The sequence below is a fragment of the Pelobates fuscus genome, chromosome 4 (genome assembly GCF_036172605.1).
Source record: "Pelobates fuscus isolate aPelFus1 chromosome 4, aPelFus1.pri, whole genome shotgun sequence".
Classification (NCBI taxonomy): domain Eukaryota; kingdom Metazoa; phylum Chordata; class Amphibia; order Anura; family Pelobatidae; genus Pelobates; species Pelobates fuscus.
Window position 1 is genome coordinate 167,236,428 of NC_086320.1, and position 22,078 is coordinate 167,258,505.

The following is a 22,078-nucleotide window of genomic DNA, read 5'->3' on the forward strand; positions in this document are numbered from 1 at the left end:
TGATATTGGAGCAAAAACATAACAGGGTGCAGAATAATCCAGTGTGGACACACAGGACCATCTAATATCACCGATGGGCAAACAATGCATATTACATTGCCCGCAGTGTGCCCCACCCCACACCCTGTACGTAAAGGGGTAAAGAAAAGAAAAAACAAAAACACCTTTATTTACTCACCCGAGGGAGATCGGCGTTGGGTTTGTGCTCTGCCTCCTCCGACGTAATCTGATGGGGACATAATGCGTATGCACGGCAAGTGCATTAGACACTCCCCTTAGAAAAGCATTGCTTCAATGACACTGGTTGTCCTCATGCAGAGCCTGAGGACATCCAAGTGTCCGTTAGGCGACCTAAAGTCCGGTAAAATGCCTCACAAACTGCTGTTTAATATTACAGGACTAAGGGGGACAGGTACAGAGCACTCAGACCACTTTAATGAGATGAAGTGGTCTGGGTGCCTATAGTGTCCCTTTAAACTAATGTACGCTGATGCAAAGTCAGGTTAAGCACATTACAGCCATATTAAATTTTACATGTACATCACTTTAAAAAAAACCTGAAAGACTGTAAAAGGCATGTAATGGTCTGATTGCATGTTATGAAATACATTATGGTGCACTTTATATTTAGCGTCACTTGTTTTTATAAAGATGCCTTTACCTGGGAAATGAGAGGGAACTTTTTGGCAGAGAAGTCTGTGAAACCCAGATCATTGAATCCAGCGGGGATGGAGGGATTATTCTGAATAAAAGGCTTTCCAGACGGGTCTCTGGGGAGCAGCTTGTGGATTGCAGCATTGTGGCGCAGCATGCCCCGGTGGGTGCGAAATGAAATGCAACAAATATCACACCTGGGGAAAAAAAGAGAAATCAGACTTAAGGTAAATAGCATCTGTACATATTCTCTAAATTGGTGCACCAGGAGCAGCAACTTGAAGAATGATAGTCACGGTTAGGTGTGAACAAACAAGATACACATGAGAGTAAAGAAAAACCTAATAGCATTTTAGAAGTTTAAACCTTTCTAGTATAGACTTGCAAATATATATGGTAGCAAGCAGATCATCAGAAAAAGGAAAAAAATATATTTGCAAAACCCCTACTAGCTATACGTGTACATTACGTGCAATTAGGAATAACCTAAACTGGTTCAATGACACCTACTATAATTTACATATAAATTAGAAATAAATGTCTGGTTACTAAGAGGTGGAACAGTCCGCAAGTAGTGACAGTGCCCATTACATCACCTCTTTCTTTTAGTGTCAGCTGTTAGATGTCCCTTTATAATTAAGGAGGGAAACATATCGGCAACATGACTGTACAAGTAGACCATCTTTGGAGAGAGACTAATTGATATTTTGTGGATCAGGCCCCACTAAATTTACAAAGACCCAATATAGTTAATTTTTAGCCCTGTACCAATTAGGGTCAGTAAAAAAAACAAAACACCTTAATAATCTAAAAATGAAAAAACAGTCTGGACCTGATCAGATCCCAGCAATGCTGTTGAAGCTCAGTGAGCCAGCAATTGCTAAACCTGTCACAACCCTAATTAACGAATCCTTGGTGTCTGGATATATAAACTTTGGAAGACTGCAAGAGTAGTGCCTATCCATAGAAGTGGTGACACTACTTTGGTTTCTAACTATCGCCCAATATCATTGCTCCCAGTGTTGTCAAAAATCTTAGAAAAACGCGTCCATACGCAACTATGTGAGTATTAACAACAATCAAAATATCTGACCCCTGATCAATCGGGTTTTCGCCTGAATCACTCCACTACAACTGCCTTTTAAAAGTTTGCAATGACATCCAGACTGGCATGGAACAAGGAGATCTAACTGGAGCTATTTTCCTTGATTTTCCAAAGGCCTTTGACACAGTACACCACGACATTCTACTGCACAAACTCAAAAAGGTATTGGTGATTGTCCCCTGGTTTCGATCATATATATCGGATTGCTCACAATGTGTGTCCATTTCTGACAGCGACTCCCTCCCTCTCCCAGTCACGTGTGGTGTTCCCCAAGGTTCCATTCTTGGCCCCCTACTATTCACATTATTTATAAATGATCTGCCTAATGTATGCAAATCCTCAAATGTACACATGTATGCATACAACACAGTAATCTATGCAAGCAAATCCGATCTACCGCAGCTTGAGGCTGTGCTCCAAGGCCAGTTTACAGAGGTAGAAAAGTGTATCGCAAAAAACAAACTCTTCATAAACACTGACAAAACGGTCACAATGATCTTTGGAACAGTACCTAAATTACACAAATTACACAATTCCCAACTATCCATCAAAACTAATTAAAATAGCACACTGACAGCAGTCCACTCTTTCAAATACTTGGGTATGTTAGACCCCAATCTATCTTTTGGCCTCCATAGAAAAACTTGCATCTAAACTTTATCCAAAACTAGGTGCCTTGTACAGAAACAAATCCTGCCTAAGTCCTACAGTAAAGGTAATGATTGTACAGCAAATGCTGATGCCAACCATTGATTATGGGGATGTAGTATATGCACCTGCACAGCAATCTCACCTTAATGCATTGTATAACTTGTTCTGCCGATTTGTGCTACAATGTAATTAACCCCTTAAGACCACAGCCAAATGTACAAGTTGTGATTACAACAAAACGTAAACAAAACCTGCCATTTGCGCTATATGTCTGTCCAACCGTAATTCATCTCTTTCATATTAAATGCACCCACACTTATTATATATCATTTTATTCAGGGGAAACGGTGCTTTCATTTAACATCAAATATTTAGGTATGGAACATAATTGAATATGAATAAAATATAAAAAAAATGGGAGAAAATAAGATTTTTTAAAAATGTTCTTAGTTCTACGTGACATTTTAACTGTGAATGTCAAAATACTGTTTTCTTTTACTGCAATAAAATACACATATTTGTATTCAGTGATATCTCACGTGTAAAACAATAACCCCTATGTACAGGTTTTATGGTGTTTTGGGAAGTTACAGGGTCAAATACAGCGTGTTACATTTTTCATTTTTTTCACATTGAAATTCGCCAGGTTGGTTACGTTGCCTTTGAGACCATATGGTAGCCCAGGAATAAGAATTACCCCCATGATGGCATACCATTTGCAAAAGTAGACAACCCAAGGTATTCCAAATGGGGTATGTCCAGTCTTTTTTAGTAGCCACTTGGTCACAAACACTGGCCAAAGTTAGTGTTAATATTTGAAAATGCAAAAAAACTAATTTGAATGCCAATTTTGGCCAGTGTTTGTGACTAAGTGGCTACTAAAAAAGACTGAATATACCCCATTTGCAATACCCTGGGTTGTCTACTATTGCAAATGGTATACCATCATGGGGGTAATTTTCATTCCTGGGCTACCGTACGGTCTCAAAGGCAACATAACCAACCTGGCGCATTTTAATGTGAAAAAACTGAAACACAAGCCTTATATTTGACTCTGTAACTTTTGAAAACACCATAAAACCTGTACATGAGAGGTAGCTGAACAGAAATATAGTGTTTCACAACAATAAAACGTATCACAACAATTATATCGTCAGTAAAAGTGCCATTTGTGGGTGAAAAATGCAAAAAAAGGTCACGGTCACTGACGATATCGTCGTTGTAATACATTTTACTGTTTCGAAACACTAATATTTGTGTTCAGCGAAGTCTTCCAAGTAAAACAGTACCCCCCATGTACAGGTTTTATGGTGTCTTGGAAAGTTACAGGGTTAAATATAGTGCTAGAAAATGTAATTCCCTGAACTTTCGGCCTGGGTTGTCAGGCAGGCCCTGCAAATTGTAATTAATAAAATTACCTAATTATGTAAAATTATTACATAAATATATATGTAGAATTAATATATATATATATATATATATATTTTGACAATTATTTTTATTTATATATAGGTGATATATAAGTATATACTTATGTATTTAGATATAAAAATTATTTAATTCTACATTTATTTTGATATCAATATATATATTTTAATTTTAAAATACAGTTAGAACGAAATTACACGTGTATATATATATAATTTTTTATTATTTTATTATTTAACGTATTTACATATTTATTTTTATTATATATATATACATATATATATATATATAATGAAAATGATATATATATATATTTAATCAATATCATTGTACGTGTATTTTGATATATATATATATATATATATAATTATGTATATATTAATATTAAAATACACTTAGACAGTGTATGTGTATATATATACTTCGATCATATATATATAATAATGATATAATAATGATTTAAGTATATATTATTTATTTTTACACTGATTTAGCATGTTTTTATTTTATTTTCAGACAGCAGGGGGAGTGTCATTACAGGCACTCCCCCTGCTGACATTGCCTTGGACAGCTATGCCGTCCATGTGATCTCGAGGTCCTCGCGATCACATGGCCCAGGGGGGCCGAAGAGGACGGAGGGGGACTCCCTGGGCTCCCAGGTGAGTCTCCATACCGCGATCGCTGGCGACCGGGTAAGTACATAAGATCGCAGGGCGTTCTATGCCGCCCTTCGGCGTTTAGAGCCATGTAAATAAGGACGGCATAGAACGCCCTGCGGTCTTAAGGGGTTAAAGGACCCACCATTGTGCAATGCTAAAATAACTAGACTGGCTGTCGCTGGAATCCAGACGCACCCTTCATCTTTCCAGCCTTGTGTTTAAGAGCTTTTCTGGGAAGCTCCCGCCCTACCTGAGCAGAAGTCTCTCCTCGGCTGTTCCCACCTCCTATAACCTCTGATCCAGTACCAGCACTTTATTTAGTCTACCTCAATACAAAAAGAAAGCAGCCCGATCCACCTTTTCCTACAGAGCGCCGCAATTATGGAACGACCTCCCGCACACACTTTAAAATCTTTCCCAAGCCTAAAGTCCTTTAAGAGATCCCTCTCTACATACCTCAAAACATAATGCACGTGTTATGGTTGATTATATATTTCCTACCTGTTCTATGTTACATTTTGTATATATTGTGTATTAATATTGTTTGTGTATTTTATTGTTGCCTATCCATTTTATGGACCCAGGACATACTAGAAAACAAGAGAAATCTCAATGTATCTTTCCTGGTAAAATATTTCATAAATAAATACATTTTACCAAAAAGAACTCCTATTATGCTCCTCACTTGTTTCAGTGTAGGTATGAGTAATTAAATAACACACAGGCCTCCTGAGTATTCTTTACATGTTCGCTTAATGGCTTTCAATCATAAAGCTAATTAGATCATTAGTTGTCTGTAAACTCACCAGAGAACATTCACTGTTACCTTTCTCTCCCACTGGAAAACACATGTTGTGAAGATATTGTTCACAGTAATGCCCAATGCTGGGATTTATCAGACAGGTTTAAGATCCAGAAGCTGTGGCTAAGCAAAGCTTTCCTGCTCTGCATGACAGGACTAGCTTCAACTCAAAAGAGCAGAAACAGGTGATGATTTTGAATCTATTAAAGCTTTTCCTCTTTTTAAGACACACAGGGCACACAATATTTCAATATTTGCACTTTAAGTTTGTGTAATAGCTATTCTTTTAAAGTGACTATAAACTATTGTAATTTTGCCTAAATTTGATTGGTCACTTCTAGGATTCTTACACAACCCAATACTTTCTGTTCTATTCTGTTCTATCATACTATACATGCATATACAAACACCGACAAGCACACATATGATTTTTCTAAGCTGACAACTAACCCTTCACAAGTGTACCTCAGAGCACCATGGGAAGTAGAGTTATAGAGTCAAGTGTTGTACCGTCCCACCACTGCACAACTCACCAGGTAAACAGTTCAATAGCATTTACGGAGGAGAGGAGCTCTAATAAATAAATAATTTTATACTACATATAAGTAAAAGTGCATGGGCTGACAATGCATTAAAAAAATAAAATTAAAAAAAAATAATAATAAAGCAATCTATCAACCTTAATTTATATTTCTGAAAAATATGACTTCAATTGACTATTCTATCAACCAAATTCATCAGATTTATTCAAACGTGTACACATACACACATTTTATATTTATTTAAAAAAAGGAGAAAATAAATAAATAAACCCACACACACATACAAAATCATTTCTGGGAATACAAAAAAAAAAAAATTACAAATATGTGCCTTTTTAACCCCTTAAGGACACATGACATGTCTGACACGTCATAATTCCCTTTTATTCCAGAAGTTTGGTCCTTAAGGGGTTAAAGAGCCCCTGACAAAGCTTGTGTGAGGGTTACAAATCCCATGAGACGTGCAAGATACTATATCCCTAGTTGCCTCCTAAACATTGGAGAGGATTTACAATGACCTGTATTGTCCTTGAGGAGCAGCTTAGAAAGAAGGTGGTAGGGGTCAGGGGAGTTGGCTGAGATCATAACAAGAGGCTGCAAGAGAAAATTGCCGTAGAGATACAAGCAACAACTCCAAATGCTACTATGTGCTGTGATTCCATGCTCACATTTAGTCTAGGCAGGAGTTTGAAAATCTGTCAACAGGTGTGGAGTGGTATCCTAAGAGGTTTTTATTACACTCGTCTTTTTATTATTCTGGTAGCACCCTGAACGATCTCCCATGCTGAGAAAGACGACTCCAGGAAATATGTGGATGACTGAGCGGTGTCCATGGCCATTTAGGGGATGTGGCCAGCATAGTCAGGTCTATGAATTAGCTACAATGCAATGCATTATGAATTGCAGTGTTACTGTGCTCTCCATCTGTATACCTCTTTTCTAATTTAAGTGTGCAGTTCATCACATACCTTAAGCAGACACCAATCACTGTTAGACTACAGCTCGCATCATTGACGGTGACAAGAGTTGTTGGGACATGAATTTTGAGCATTGCTGGATTGCTTTATTTCTATATCCATTTTAATTACCGGTAATAGATAAACAGATTTCAATAGACAGATAATGTCAATATTATTCCGCATATTGATAAATCTTCATAAATCTACCATCAAAGAATATCATTAGTAGAAGCTTCCTCCCTGTTAATTAAATGCAAATGCGTTTGTAGATGGTTTGTTTATGTTCTTAATTGTGTCTCTGAATAAGCTAGAACTTTATCAGAGTGATTCAATGTGCACATACCATGCACACGGATTTACATTTTTTTCATTACATGCAGAAACGAGGCAACCTTGCCCGTCAACTTCTAGCATAAAAATACACACACACACACACACACACACACACACATGCTCGTTTACACATCCCTCTTCTGTCAGGGATGAAAACCATATAATTAAGTCTTCCTATTTTAAGGCTGCTGGTTATAGATTGGGCGTACTGCCATGCACATTCCAGACGCAGTGTTACGGTTTCGGTGTGACCCATAAACAGAGATCCTGCATGCCTCGGACAAATGTTTCACATACAAACAGGGCGACTGCACAAAGGTACAACATGGAATAATGCAGTCCAATAATGAAGTAGCTTCACCAGACGGAGAGTAATATATACAGTATATACATATACATGTATTTTATTTTAAAACACAAAACAAAATCTGTGCTATTTAATCTGATGAAAATCTAGCTGATCAAGTTACCAATGTTAAATAAGTAGGAAGTACTATTTAGCACATCAAATTACTATTTTTATTTTTTTTAAATCACTTGTTTTGGTCTAATTAACTTCATGTCTAATACATTAGCATGAAGCACGATGAGAGAGAACCTGGTAAATAGAGCATTTTAAACTACTGTTTGTAGTTGTATGTTCTCATCTTACACTTGGATACATAATCTTTGAAAAGCAAAGTGTACAGTGGGGCAAAAAACATAATTTGACATTTCTGGGACTGTAGCTATGCCATTCTTATTTTCTACGATTCCACGGTCATATTAATGCCGAAACCAAAGTACTAAAAGTGGAGACTGTTAGGCCCAAACAAAGTAAATTCAAGATGGAACAAAATAAATTGCATCTCATATTGGTGCAACATTTTAAAATGCTTTCCAACTGCTTGTATAATTTCATTAAAATTCCTACTGCAAATAAGTTCAATAAAACGTGGACAGTTACAAAAGATCTCAATGCATCTAAACTAGCTATGCATAATAAAAGGCAATGAACTTATATAGGCAAGTCATTTTCTCTTACTTCAATGAGGCTTCAGGGTGTGTCTCCATATGACTATCCAGATCTGGCTTGCATGTAAATTCTTTGAAACACAAAGGGCAGTGGACAACATCTTCTGTCTTTTTCAGTGGTTCAACAGGTTGAATTTCTTCCATGGTCTTGAAAATAAAGAAATATGTGTCACACTCAAACATGGTAGGAGAAATTGTTTTTCTTGACACAATATGCTACTAATAAATCTTCAAGAATTTACAGCAGTAGCAGCAGATTACTTGATAACCAGATTTAGCAGCCAGTTAAAAGAATAAAAAATAAAAATAGAATTGGATTTTGTAAAAAAATGTTTACAATAAGGGTTTGAAGTAGTTACTTATATAATATCAATAAACACTGACATTAACAAAATATGTTGTGCCAGCAGTGGAAAATGGTTGACAAGTACAATTAACAAAATTTAAAAACAAAAAGCAAAACACAAAAAATGTTTTTCTTTGCACTGAGCTTATGTTAGAAGTCCTTGGGCTGTATTACCATACATAACAGTATATGCAAAAATATAGTGTTAAAGAAGATGCTAACAAGACGTTAAAAAAAACACATAAATACAATACAAAGTATATTCCCTTCCCACAGAAACTTAAAGGGACACTAAAGGCACCCACACCACTTCCTCCCACTGGAGGTTGTCTTTGTGCAGTTTTCCTGCCGTTTCAACCCTGCAAAGTAAAACATAGCTTTTTTGCAGGAATGCGTTTCTGTTGCAGGGTTAAACACACCTCTACCGGCTGTCTTCCTGAAAGTCACTAGAGGTGCTTCCCTGACGAGAACAAAGTCAGACTCCGTTCTCAATCAAATGCTGCTCAGAGAGCAATTTGCCAGGAAAGAAACCTAACCATACTGACCTTTTTTGGCGGTGATGGCTCATCTTTGTCGGTTTCAGATTCAAGAATGGATTTCCTTTTAGAAGTTAGTCTTCTCCGTTTTTGTGGTGATGGGGGGCTTGTAGACACTGCAGCACTGGGGTCTTTCTCGTGTATTTTCATGTGCCTAAACAAACATATACTAAGCATTTTACTGAAGCATAAAACAATGCAGACATATTAAAAGCAAGCCCACAAATAAAACAAACAAAAATATATAAATTAATAACTGATTCAGTAAGACAGAATTTACTTACTGCCAGGCCAAAAAATAAATAAAATAAGTGAATTTCACATTTTTCATGATTGGAAAAACATAGCTGATGCGGACATGGAGCATCTAAAAGTTCCCGTCCTCTTAACTTTGAATTCCCAAATTATTATTATGTATTTTTTATTTTTTTTGTAGTGAAGAACACTAAAAGACTGTTTCGGTAAGACAAAGTAGTTTTCAGTCTTAAGCAGAATTAATTATTAATAAGCAGTTTCTGGAGCACGCGTCTCCTCCTTCTATATTACAGCTAATAATAATTAATTCCAGACCGAAGCAAAATAATTATAAAAGGTACAGTTGGCAACAACACATTGAACAAAAATAAGATGTTAAATACTCTGCAGAGTATGATATCATATTCCTCTGCAACAGCCCTAATGTGGGAGTTACATAGTTAAACACATGTTCACTTCATCCCCAATAACTAGACCCCAACAACAATTCAGCGACTGAACGGAGCAAAGGAAGTGTGCAGGCTGAGTGCCTAGTGAACAGAAAGCAGACATTTCAAGTCTGATATCTCTCAGCCAAGTCTCCTTATTTGGCATTGCTCTGGTTTTCAGCTTTATATTTGCCAAATCCCAGGCATCCTACAGATTCATGGGGGCGAAGGCATCTGGACCCCAAATGAGCTTAGGAAAAGGAAGGTATGAGCCACCAAGTACAGGCTAGAATTAAAAGCACTACAGGACACACAGAGGACTGTAATTGCCATGCATACAACATAATCCTAAAACCTGTAACAATTCTGCTGAGCAAACAGTTAAGAGGATAAAGAGGAATTTAATGAATGAGGATCAAGTATGCCCCTATGTAGTGCCGCTAATAGATTTCTCATTTCTAGATTCTGTTTAAATATACAAGTTAGAGATATATATATGGTTAAAGAACAAAAATGATAAAACTACACATTCTTGGGGGAGATTAAAATGGCCAACAACATATCCATCAGCCTCACATTTAGCATGTACCCTATATAGATGTCTACTTCAATGTGGATACATGTTTACATAAATCAGAAAGAGAAAAAAAAAAAAATCAGACACACTTAAACAGCTAAATAGACTTCACACTTAAAAATTAAGAAACAAAACGTAGAAGCCCATTTACAGCTGTACATACTTCACAACACTCATTAACCACTGCAACCGCTTAATTCTGAATAAAAAGGGTTTAGGAATCCCCAAAGTCTCTGGTCTCTGAATAGCCTATGCCCCCGAGACTTAATTCTAGTGTTTAATAAATAATAGGCGAGACACTAATGGATATCATATATAGTTAAGAAGCAAATGTGTTTAAAAGAATGTTTAAAACACTTTTTTTCTTTAATCAAGGTAAAATAATGTGACAATTAACAAATCATTTTTTTTTTTCCAAAGAATTTTTTTTATATATATTGTATTTACACACACATATTTAAATGGAGTAATCTTAAAAGGCATCATGCTTTTTTTTTTTTTTTTTTCTTTCTTTCTCACTCTTTTTTTTTTTTTTAAAGAAACAAAGACGTTGATTAAGCAGACAGCAACTGTCTGCAACAGGAAGTTAACAGGTTTGGGCACATTATCCCTAAAAAAAAAACCAAAAAAACATTTTCTTGTTTCCTCTCAATACACTGCTCTCTCTACAAAAACAATGCCTCTACTTAGCAAGTGTTGGTTAGTTTGTGAAACCTGTTCTCTTGGTTCAACATGAGTGATAGAGGACACAGGGTTTACAACAGAGTAGTGAATTCTTCAGGAAGGAGGTGAAATCATTACAGCACTCTTTCTAACTGCCCAGGAGATGCCAGAGGCCCGAACAGCTGCAAGCTATGGCCAATAGTGAGGGGCTGTGTCTCTCTCTCCCTCTCTTCAGCTGCTAACCCTGACGTTTGCAGTGTACCATGTAGTGCAAAGGTAGGCAGATTAGTTTAGAACTTAACTCCACAGTTGCTGGGTGCAAAAGGTCCATGCAGGGCCACAAATGGCATGTAGAATTAAAGAGACACTCCTGTTAGGAACCCCTCCTTAAGGATACTGTCGATTTTGCATTCAAAATAAAAAATAGAACAAAAGCACTCATATCAAATTGTGCAAAGTTCATGGCAAATTCTGTTATTGAGTATTTTCATTCACAAAAACAAAAGAAGAATGAAGCATCTCTGTAAGTTAATATTTGTTTAGTTTGACAAACAGCTTCATCTGTGGGCTTTACAAATTTAATTATGTGCTCCATTTGAACACTCTCAAATGTGCCACTTAGGAGGTAATTGGCATAGCAAATCATGCATGGGCTTACTATACATGTCCTGCATAGGACAAGGAGAGTTTGGGAATAGAGGTGCAGTGATTAAAAAAAAAAAAAAAAAAAAAAAAGTTTGCAAACAACACAGCTATAACAGAGAAGGGAGAAAGGGACATGGTCCTCTTTGCACCAGAATCTATGCAAGGAACAAATATGGTTATATGGCTTGGAGTGTATCTTATGAACCTACAGGCAAGTCACAAAATAATCAAATCAAATAATGTTATTTTGTACCAACCAGCCATCATTAACATCACACAGAATTACATTTCGTTTTCCTGTTGCCATAACAGGAACATCATGCTTCTTTTAGGAAATTTGGGAGTATAAGAAGAAGTACTTCTGTGCCTTGATTGTAATAATCTTAGCACTGACTTCAAAGTTTTGACCAGCGAGTTCAATCATGCTCCTCCCTTGGGCGACTGTAGAATTGCATAAACCCAGTAATGAGTGAAGAGCTCTGAGTTAGACAAGAGGTAATGTCAAGCATCCAAAAGAATTCAGGCAGAACTGGTACACTGCAGGCTTGCGAGGTGAGCCAACCACACAACATGCCTGAATCAGCCTCCTCACTGCAACTAGGCATAAAGAGCTTTGCGAAAAGTAAACGAAACCTTCCATACCGTGAAAAGAAAAATAAAGGAAAAGACCAACGCCACCCTTGTAACAAAAAAATATAATAAATAATGGAAGACAACTGCTATTTCTATTGTCCTTTTATTCCTTGCCTTTAAAAAAAATAAAAATAAAATACAATTATTACGTTTATTAGGGCAGATATATCTTTATTGTTGGTCCCTAGTTCTATTGTTTGTTTGTTTTAAATGTAAAAATAAAATAAAAATCATAGCTATTCTGGAATACATTTTGTAATTAAAGAAGAAGAGCTCACTACATAGTGTCATTTGACATGGTAGATAAACTAGAGCTATGTCATATCCTAGGTGCTAATATATCACAATCTATTTAGAACACAGATTAGTAGTAGATGTATCAAGCAAAGATGACAAATCATGAGAAATCTTTTTAAAAGTGGATAAAACTAAGTAGGAGTTTTAGAAGAGAATGTTAAAAATATATGTTAACAAAATATAGTTTTAAAAAATTGTTACATCAATACACAAACCTAACAATGTATCTAGATGTAAAATGTTAGAACCAACAAAAAAAAAGGGATATTCCTATCATAAATTTAAATTATGAATTCAGTCACACTAGCGGATATCTAAAGCTTTATAAATTGTTGAACTAATACGTCAAGTCAGGTGGGTCAATAAAATATAAGTTCAAAAAAGCTTGTTAGCAACATACCAGATCAAAAGCCAAAGGATTAGAAGAATGAATTCAAGGTGTTGCGAGAAAATGGTCTAGCCACAGGGACCAGGCATTTAAATGTGTGTGTCTTTGTTCGAAAGCAGACCAATGTACCTCTTCTAAAGCTTCATAACCTCCACCCATGCAATCCATGGCTCTAAAATAGGGATGGCAGACAGCTTCCAGAATGCAGAAATTAATGCACTAGCATTTCCTAGCAAAAACAATAAGAGCCTCTTTTTGAATGCGTCCCTGAAAACTCCAGGCCAACCCAGGAGGGCCTGTGAAGGAGAGATATTTTGGGATGTGTTAAACACATGACCATCAAATACATTCTATAGTGCCAACAACAGAGGCACATCATCAGCAGATATTCTGACACTTGGGAATATTTTACGTAGAAAGGAAAGCATTCTATACTATCTTGACAAAATTGTATAAAATGTCTCTTGTCTACTCAGACTAATCAAGGAAGACACCACTCTGCGGCATATACCATATTTCTCCGTGTATATGACACCCCTGTGTATAAGACGATCCCTATTTTTTGAGCCCAAAATTAAGAAATAAATATTTTAAACATCAAATAGAACAATTTTGATATTTTAGAGGTGACTTCTGAAGAGAACACCCACTTCTAATTCTCATACCTCCCCTGTGCTACGGTACTCTGGGAAGTTAATGGCTCTACAGTGCATGCTGGGAGACTACAGCAGGTGGGGTGAGGGCATGCTGGGACAGTATTCCCTCTGCTCCCTGATCCCAATACATCTAAATCAGAAAGCAAGACCTATCTGAGGTGGTGGAAACCTTAATATGACTGCTCCTTTTATGGTGTGGCAAGTCTCTGGAGCTCCGTTGGTGGCAATTGCTGATGTCTGCTGCAGCTCCTACGCATATAGTGACCTCTTCCTCCTCGCACAGCATTCAGAAGTGGATCAGCGGGAGGGAGGCCATGTATTTGTGTGGGCCATGGCACACTGAAACGCAGCAGGCGCCACCTTAACTTAGGCCACGCACACAAGTTATTTTTTTTAACGCCTGCAGTGACATTCCATGTAAAAGACGACCCCCAATTTTAGACAAAAAAATAAATAAAAAATTTTATACATGGAAAAATACGGTATATTTACAATCTTTAAGTGTCAATTGTATCCAAAAAGCGGACTTACTTGCCCCCATATAATGGTAGGGCACTTTCTTCCAGTCTGTCTAACATGGCTGCAAGGTCAGCTTCAGAGAGTAATTGTTGTAGGGGAAAAAAAACAAAAAACAAAAAAAACAAGTCCACATCCTCCATAGAAACCACAGAAAGAGAAAGGATGATGGGAGAGCTTTCTCTCATGTGCCATGTGAGCTCCATTTTGTTGCGGTCACGGGTCCCTGCAGTTTCTGGGGGGAAAAGACATCTCAGGGATGTTTTTGTTGGAACCCAGTCAGGATGTTAAAAGAGTTTCCCGATGTAGATTTAGCCTTTTTGCTTATCTTTGCATAAGAGAATGGGACAGATGGAACTGGTGAGTATTGCTAAATCAGCGATGGAAAGCATCATTCTTACACTTCGCCTGCCAAACCACGCCTTCTCCTCTACCCAGTTCCAACTTTACTGCCATACATCCCCACTTGTCAGTTTTATACATATTACCAGGACTGTCATAAAATAAGTCATAGTAGTGTTATATGCACACACAAACCCTGATAAGTACACACTTCAGAATATGTACATTTCCCAGACTCAAATGTACTGGTGTGCATTAATAGCCACCTCTAAGCTCGTTTGAGCGGTCTCATGTCACTTTAACAAGTATTCAAATGGAGATTATTTTTTCTAGCACACTTGACTCACTTTAGATGGCAGAATGCAAGTGCTCTAAAGACAAATGTTAAAATCAGGCATTAGAAACATAGAATGTGACGACAGATAAGAACCATTTGGCCCATCTAGTCTGCCCAATTTTCTAAATACCTTCATTAGTCCCTGGCCTTCTCTTATAGTTAAGATAGCCTTATGCCTATCCCACACATGCTTAAACTCCTTTACTGTGTTAACCTCTACCACTTCAGCTGGAAGGCTATTCCATGCATCCACTACCCTCTCAGTAAAGTAATACTTACTGATATTTTTAAACCTTTGTCCCTCTAATTTAAGACTACATCCTCTTGTTGTGGTAGTTTTTCTTCTTTTAAATATAGTCTCCTCCTTTACTGTGTTGATTCCCTTTATGTATTTAAATGTTTCTATCATATCCCCACTGTCTCGTCTTTCCTCCAAGCTATACATGTTAAGATCCTTTAATGCTATCGTATATCTTAATTCTAGTGTGAGATAAAAATGAAACCATTTGAATTTAAATCTCAATCCTAATTTGTTTACAAATTTAGAAAAGGCTCTATCTAAACTTTTCTTGAGATTAGAAATTATTCAGATAGACTTTGATGTTTTTGTGCATGTATCCACTCGCATCATGTGATGAGAGTGCTGTGGTAACAAAGCAAAACAATAAAGAATGAAAGACGTCTGACCGAATACAATGCAGATGTAATTAGGTCTGTTTGCATTCACAGTGGAACAATTCCAAGTGGGTAATTAACAGCACCAAGTGATTTGGACAGCTCACACCACAGTGCACTGAGGAATAGTTGCCAATACTCTGGGCAGGGTAGACCATGAGTTACAGAAGGCTTGGTAAATGGTGGGACTGCCAGGGATTCAGAGCACGTGTTCCTTCTACATTACTGGAATGGAAGGATGGCGAATGAAAGCAAAGAAAAAATGTTCACTGATGTTCTACCATTTGAATGTCAAAACACACTGGAAAATAAGACATTGACCTTTTCAGTTAGGGGAGATGGGGTAGTGAAATAGGATACTGATCTGTTTGCTAGTTCCAGCATGTACAATAAAACAGGTCAAGCAAGTTTTCATTCAATCTCGCGCTCTCTCTCTCTCGTTTTTTTTTTTGCTATGTGTGTTCTGTGTGAATTAAGGTGAAATCCCAGCCCGGACCTCACATTTGTCAAAAGATGCATGACAACTTGGAAGATGAGAAAATTGCTGTTGATCCCAGCTCAGCATCAGGTTCACTCACAGATTAATTAACACCTTTGGTACTGGTTGAGGTTGCCTATCACTGTGATATAGAGGGAAAGTGTCCGGTTCTCGTAGATGTGTGTGCTGCACTAGCTCTTATCCTGTGAAGTTTTGGCACACATAGGAATTCTCATACAGAAGGCCAGAGTTGATGAACAACACATTCTATCTCTACTTGGATTAACTCATTGCATTGGGCAATAAACACCCAACTCTAAAAGGATTAATATTCATCACACTTAATCCAAGAAGGGTTAAATCGTGTTTTGGTTAACACTACTCACACCGAGCCAAGTTGGTGAAAGCAATTACGCTCAAGCAATTTCCCAGACACCAAAAAAAAAATGTGGGATGCGGTTAGATGCCCATCTGTCATTGCACTACATTACATGGCTGATGGGAGTTGTAAGGCCTCCTTGCAGGAGGTTTAACAGATATCCTGGAATAGAGAAAAACAAAGGGACAAGGGCGCCATAATCACAAACTCCTGAGGAAGTCTCCTGAAACGAAACGCGTCGAGCAGCAGTAAGGCACGTTGAGTAAGCGAGTTCCAAGGTTTGGGCCCATAGAAAAACTTTCACTGTGGACTGGACTGCACCTATAGGACTTTTGCCTTTGGCAACAAGCACTTTTTTTTTTTTTTTTTTTTTAATAATTTATATTTTATTGGAGTTTTATATACAATAAAACACTTTTCCAATATATGATTCGTAATAACATAACAATGTTGTGCCTTCACGTATGGGTTGTGGCATTCAATGTGTCTCATAGACCATAACATTTTATATAACGTGGTATGGTGTTACTGATTATGTCAGGGTTATCAAGAGGGACAAACCTTTGTGCATTATGTACTCGTGTGTTGGACATGTATGTTTTGAGTGCAGGCTATGGGCCCTGTGTGTAGGACTGATTGTTATGTAAGGTCTATGTGTCGGTTGTAAGGTGGGTAAGGTGAGCAAAGTCCCCTATGTCGGAGTTAGGCGTTTTATCTCCACTCTCCTGCATTGGGTAGATTCCCCTGGTGTCGATATATGCAGTCTCTGGGCAGATGCCATGTTCGTTTATTCCCGCTAGCTGTGTGGTCTTGACTGATGCAGACTCTGAAGGAAGGCTTCCGGGTCACCGGTTGAATCTAGTGTAGTCACCCTGTTGTCTCCTGGGACTTCCAATGTTCCGTCCATCCCCCATCGGTATTTAATTTTTGCGCCTCGCAGTCGTTTTGCAGTTGGGGCCAGTTTCCTTTTCTCCGTCAATACCGCGAACGGTAGGTCTGCATATATCGTTATCGAGCTGCCCTCAAAGTTGATGTTGCCAGTGTCTCTGGAGTATGCCATAATTGCAGACCTTGCTGCCACATCAGATGTTACTGCTATGAGGTCTCTGGGTACTTCCGCGGGAGCCGATTCTGATTTGCGTATCCTGAACGCTGACACCAGCAGCGGGTTGCTCTCCCCCCTCTTTAGGCCCATGGCTGTCACCATTCTTTGCAGGAAGGGGAGTAGCTCTGGTCCCCCAATGTGCTCAGGAACCCCTCTGACTCAGATGTTGCGGCGCCTTTGCCTGGAATCTTGCACAGTCACCGTTCGGGTAAGTTTCTGGATCTGGGTGGTCATTTTCTCCATCTGGTCGTGGGTGGCCTGTATTCGAGTATCTCGTGTCGCCTCCCTTGTCTCTAGATCGGTTACTCTATTTGTGAGATTACCCAGATCCGCTTGGGCTCCTTTGAGGTCTGCCTTCCACACCTTCCTGAAGTCCTGCAGGAGGTTTCTAATGTCTCTCCATGTCGCCGGCAATGAATCTCCCTCTGCCTCTGATTCCGAGTGCATGCTGCTTCCTGATGTGGAAGCCTGTTCCTCCTGCTCGTCTTTGGATTCCACTGAGGCTTCTCCATCGCTCTGAGCCTCCAGCGCCATCTTAGCAGGCGTGCGCGGAGTCGGCCTCTCAAATGAGAGCCTAATGTCAGGCATTTTCGATGCCTCTTGTTGCTTGTTTTTTTTGTTCTTTCGTCCCATGGTCGTCTCTGTGTGTGGGGCCGTGGGGTGTCAATGTGTGGGAGCGGATATATTGGTATAAGTTCTCTTTTTTTTTAGCAGTTTAAGCGGAGCTCCTCTTTTAGACGTCTGTTCGGTTGCTTGGTTGGCCACACCCCCCTGCAACAAGCACTTTTAAAACAATTTAAATATGTGCAACTTCTCCATGTGAGTGTGTGTTTGTGTTTTTATACATTTTATGTTTATTAAAGGTTACACTATTATTTTTATGTTTTTTTCTCCTTTTATGAGATTTCAACATTCCAGCTGGTAATGATAAATACATGATAGTGATTGTGGTGCCCTGGTACCTTTGTTTTTCTCATTTCTGTGATTTAGAGGGTTGGGCAATGACCCTGTTTTCAGAGGCTGCCTGCACATATCTGCACTTTAACCCCCACTCGCCAATCATTTGCATAACAGATATCCTGGTCTGTATAATATATCTTGTTTATTAATCTAATTTTTTGGCATTTAGATACCAGTAAGGAAATTAATAAAATCCCAGCAGGGCACAGGAGATACTCACAGTTGATAGCTCAATGCCTTTACTTTGCAAAGGAACAACTGGAGTTCAGGTCTTAACTGGTGTAAGGAAGTTTTAAAAGCGTAAACAGGACATTCGATAAAAAACAAGAATAAGGTAAACACACATTTGCTTAAAGCGCAACATCCACAGCCTGTGTGTTTACACACCAGCCTTGTAACAAAAAACTAAACTCTCTGAGAGTAGAGAGAATGAAGAGAGAGGATGATTTAGTGATGCATGTGTGCCTGCCGAGTAAGACAAAAAGATGGTAATTAAACAAAAGAACGTCAAGAAAGTGGTTTCTTATCTACCCTATGATTGGAATGAGTGGTTATGAGAAATGAGGGGAAGGACAGAAACTTTACAGATCATTCAAATTACATTCCTGCACTTATGACACACCAGCCCTGAAGCGTAAAATGTATTTTTCTCAGGTAAATATGAGGTGGAGGTGTTTGTGCTTTTATATATATATATAATTATGGCAAACAGCTGTATAAAAATCTAAAGCACTCACTGGACCTAAACTTTATGGAAGCAAATAATTAATTAAAATTGATTAATCAAAAAGGACTATTCTGAGGCTCCATACATAACAAAGAAGCCTGATTTGATGGTGTGCCTTTTGCAATAATACATATTATGGAGGGCTCAAGGGGAGAAAGCTACATAAAAAATGGTTATCAAATAAGTGCTTGTATTTAGGGATTAAAATGTCAAGCTTTGGCAAATCCTAGTCATACTTTATATTTGCAGCGTAAGGGTGGTCAGATAACCATTCTTTGCAATTGTTTACAAACATACGTTTCAAATATTTAGGCACAATTGCTTATTTTGTATTTCCAAACACCATGAATGCAGAAAATCATAAACAAATAAATTAAAATAAAACTACATAGAAACAAAACCAACAACTGTATGTCATATTTTTACCCCAAATTGATTACTTATATTGGATCTCGTCTTACTATAGATGCAGACAAGTTAAAAAGTTATGACCATATCAAGTGTAATTAGTATCACCTAGTCATGAGTGATTTATGAGTCATGACACTAGGGGGAGCAGCCTTATTAATATAAAAATTACTTCCAAAAATCAAACTGCAATCATCACAGTCTCATAGGATCAGGGCCGGACTGGGATAAAAATTCGGCCCGGGCATTTTTTTATCACAGCGGCCCACTAAGAAGGGGCGGTGCAGAGAGGGTGTGTTTTGTCGTCACTAACGACAAACACGCCCCCTTCTCAAAGTGCAGGCCAGGGCAGACCATGCGCAGAGCTCTGCTAAAGAGCTCTAGCATGAGAAAAAAGCCCTGTATTTGTTCTGCACAGTGCAAGCAAATTTAATAACATGCTTGCACTGTGTTTCCTTGCAACTTGTCTCTGGTGTCTCTATAAATGGATACCAGGAGACAAAAATGCCAGGAAAGAGTATCGTGCTGTGTTTGGAGCCTGCTTGTGGGATTGTGTGTGTTTGTATAGAGTGAGCTGATTGTGGTGTGGTATTGTATAATAAGGTCGGTTTTAGTCGTGTTGTGTTTGTGGTGTAATGTAGTGCATATGTGGCTAGGGTCTGTAAAGAATGTGTGTATAGGGGATGTAGCAAGTGTGTGCATACAGGCTATAGTGTGTGTATATGTGATGTAGTGTTTGTAGAGAGTGTGTGTTTAGGGGTGTAGTATGTGTTTGCTTACAAGGAATCTAGTGTGTGTATAGGGTATCCAGAGTGTGTATGTCAGGAATGTAGTGTGTGTGTGTGCGTATATATATATATATATATATATATATATATATATATATATATATATATATATATGGAAGTATTGTGTATGTGTGTGGTGCAGTGTGTTGGGGAGGTTCGGTGTGTATGTGAGGGGTGCAGTATGTGTGTATGATGGATGCTGTGTGTGATGTGTGTGAGGGTGCTGTGTATGAGGGTGCTGTGTATGATGTGTTTTGTGATAGTGCTGTGTATGATGTGTTTTGTGATAGTGCTGAGTGCGATGTGTGTGAGTCCTGAGTGTGATGTGTGTGAGAGTGCTGAGTGTGATAGTGCTGTGGATGATGTGTGTGAGTGCTGAGGGTGATGTGTGTGAGGGTGCTGTGTGTGAGAGTGCCGAGTGTGATAGTGCTGTGTGTGATGTGTGAGAGTGCTGTGTGTGATGTGTGTGAGAGTGCTGTGTATGATGTGTTTTGTGATAGTGCTGAGTGTGATGTGTGTGAGAGTTCTGAGTGTGATAGTGCTGTGTATGATGTGTGTGAGAGTGCTGTGTATGATGTGTTTTGTGATAGTGCTGAGTGTGATGTATGTGTCAGTCCTAAATGTGATGTGTGTGAGAGTGCTGTGTGTGAGAGTGCCAAGTGTGATAGTGCTGTGGATGATGTGCGTGAGTGCTGAGTGTGATGTGTGTGAGAGTGCTGTGTATGATGTGTTTTGTGATAGTGCTGAGTGTGATGTGTGTGTGAGTCCTAAATGTGATGTGTGTGAGAGTGCCGAGTGTGATAGTGCTGTGGATGATGTGTGTGAGTGCTGAGTGTGATGTGTGTGAGAGTTCTGTGTGTGATGGGTGTGAGAGTGCTGTGTGTGATGGGAGTGAGAGTGCTGTGTGTGATGGGAGTGAGAGTGCTGTGTGTGATGGGTGTGAGAGTGCTATGTGTGATGGGTGTGAGAGTGCTATGTGTGATGGGTGTGAGAGTGCTGTGTGTGATGGGAGTGAGAGTGCTGTGTGTGATGGGAGTGAGAGTGCTGTGTGTGATGGGAGTGAGAGTGCGATGGGAGTGAGAGTGCTGTGTGTGATGGGAGTGAGAGTGCTGTGTGTGATAGTGATGTGTGTGCTGTGTGTGAATGTTAGAAGGGATTGAGTGTTGGGGGGGTAAAATAAAATAAAAGAGTATGCATTATGTCCCCCCCTCCCTTCTTACCTTTAGCCTGGGAGGGGGGGACCGGCATGCTGGTGAGTGGGAGGGGGGACCGGCACTCCGACACCATCCCTGGTGGTCAAGTGGTGAGTGAACTCTAGCCTGAGGGCTAGAGTTCACTCTCGCGAGATCCGGTCGTTGCCATGGCAACGTGCCGGATCTCACGAGAGGAACCCGGCGGAACTGCAAGATAGAGCTCCGCCGGGTCCTCTCCCTCCCTCCCCAGCCGCATTTCTCTCCAAGGGGGCCGGTGAGGGAGATCTCTGATCTCCTCACCGGCCCTTCATTGAAAACAGTGGGGCCGGCGCTCGGATAGTGCCGGCCCTGCATAGACCGGCAGGGGAGATCCTGGGACCTTCCCCTGCCGGCCTCGGCCCATGGCCACCGCAGCCCACCGGGCATTTGCCCGGTGTGCCTGATGGCCAGTCCGGGCCTGCATAGGATAGAGAGTTATATATTCTCTCCAGTGGTCATGTCACATTCTCTGCATTGCCTGTTCATAGTCATTTTCAAGGGACATACCTTTCTTCCAACAATCTAATGTGGTTTAGAATGACTTTTTAGAGAGAATTAAG

At 39.1% G+C, this 22,078-nt stretch overlaps 1 protein-coding gene across 2 annotated transcripts in view; it reads right to left on the bottom strand.

The window, feature by feature from the left end:
• Positions 1–22,078, bottom strand: part of RREB1 (ras responsive element binding protein 1) — a 93,995-nt gene that overhangs the window by 18,016 nt on the left and 53,901 nt on the right. For both annotated transcript variants that reach the window (XM_063451757.1, XM_063451758.1), the window contains 3 exons: positions 9,039–9,183; positions 8,158–8,294; positions 662–851 (listed from right to left, as the gene is read on the bottom strand). In XM_063451757.1, coding sequence (XP_063307827.1) covers positions 662–851; positions 8,158–8,294; positions 9,039–9,183 — 472 coding nt within the window. The remainder of the gene's footprint in view (positions 1–661; positions 852–8,157; positions 8,295–9,038; positions 9,184–22,078) is intronic.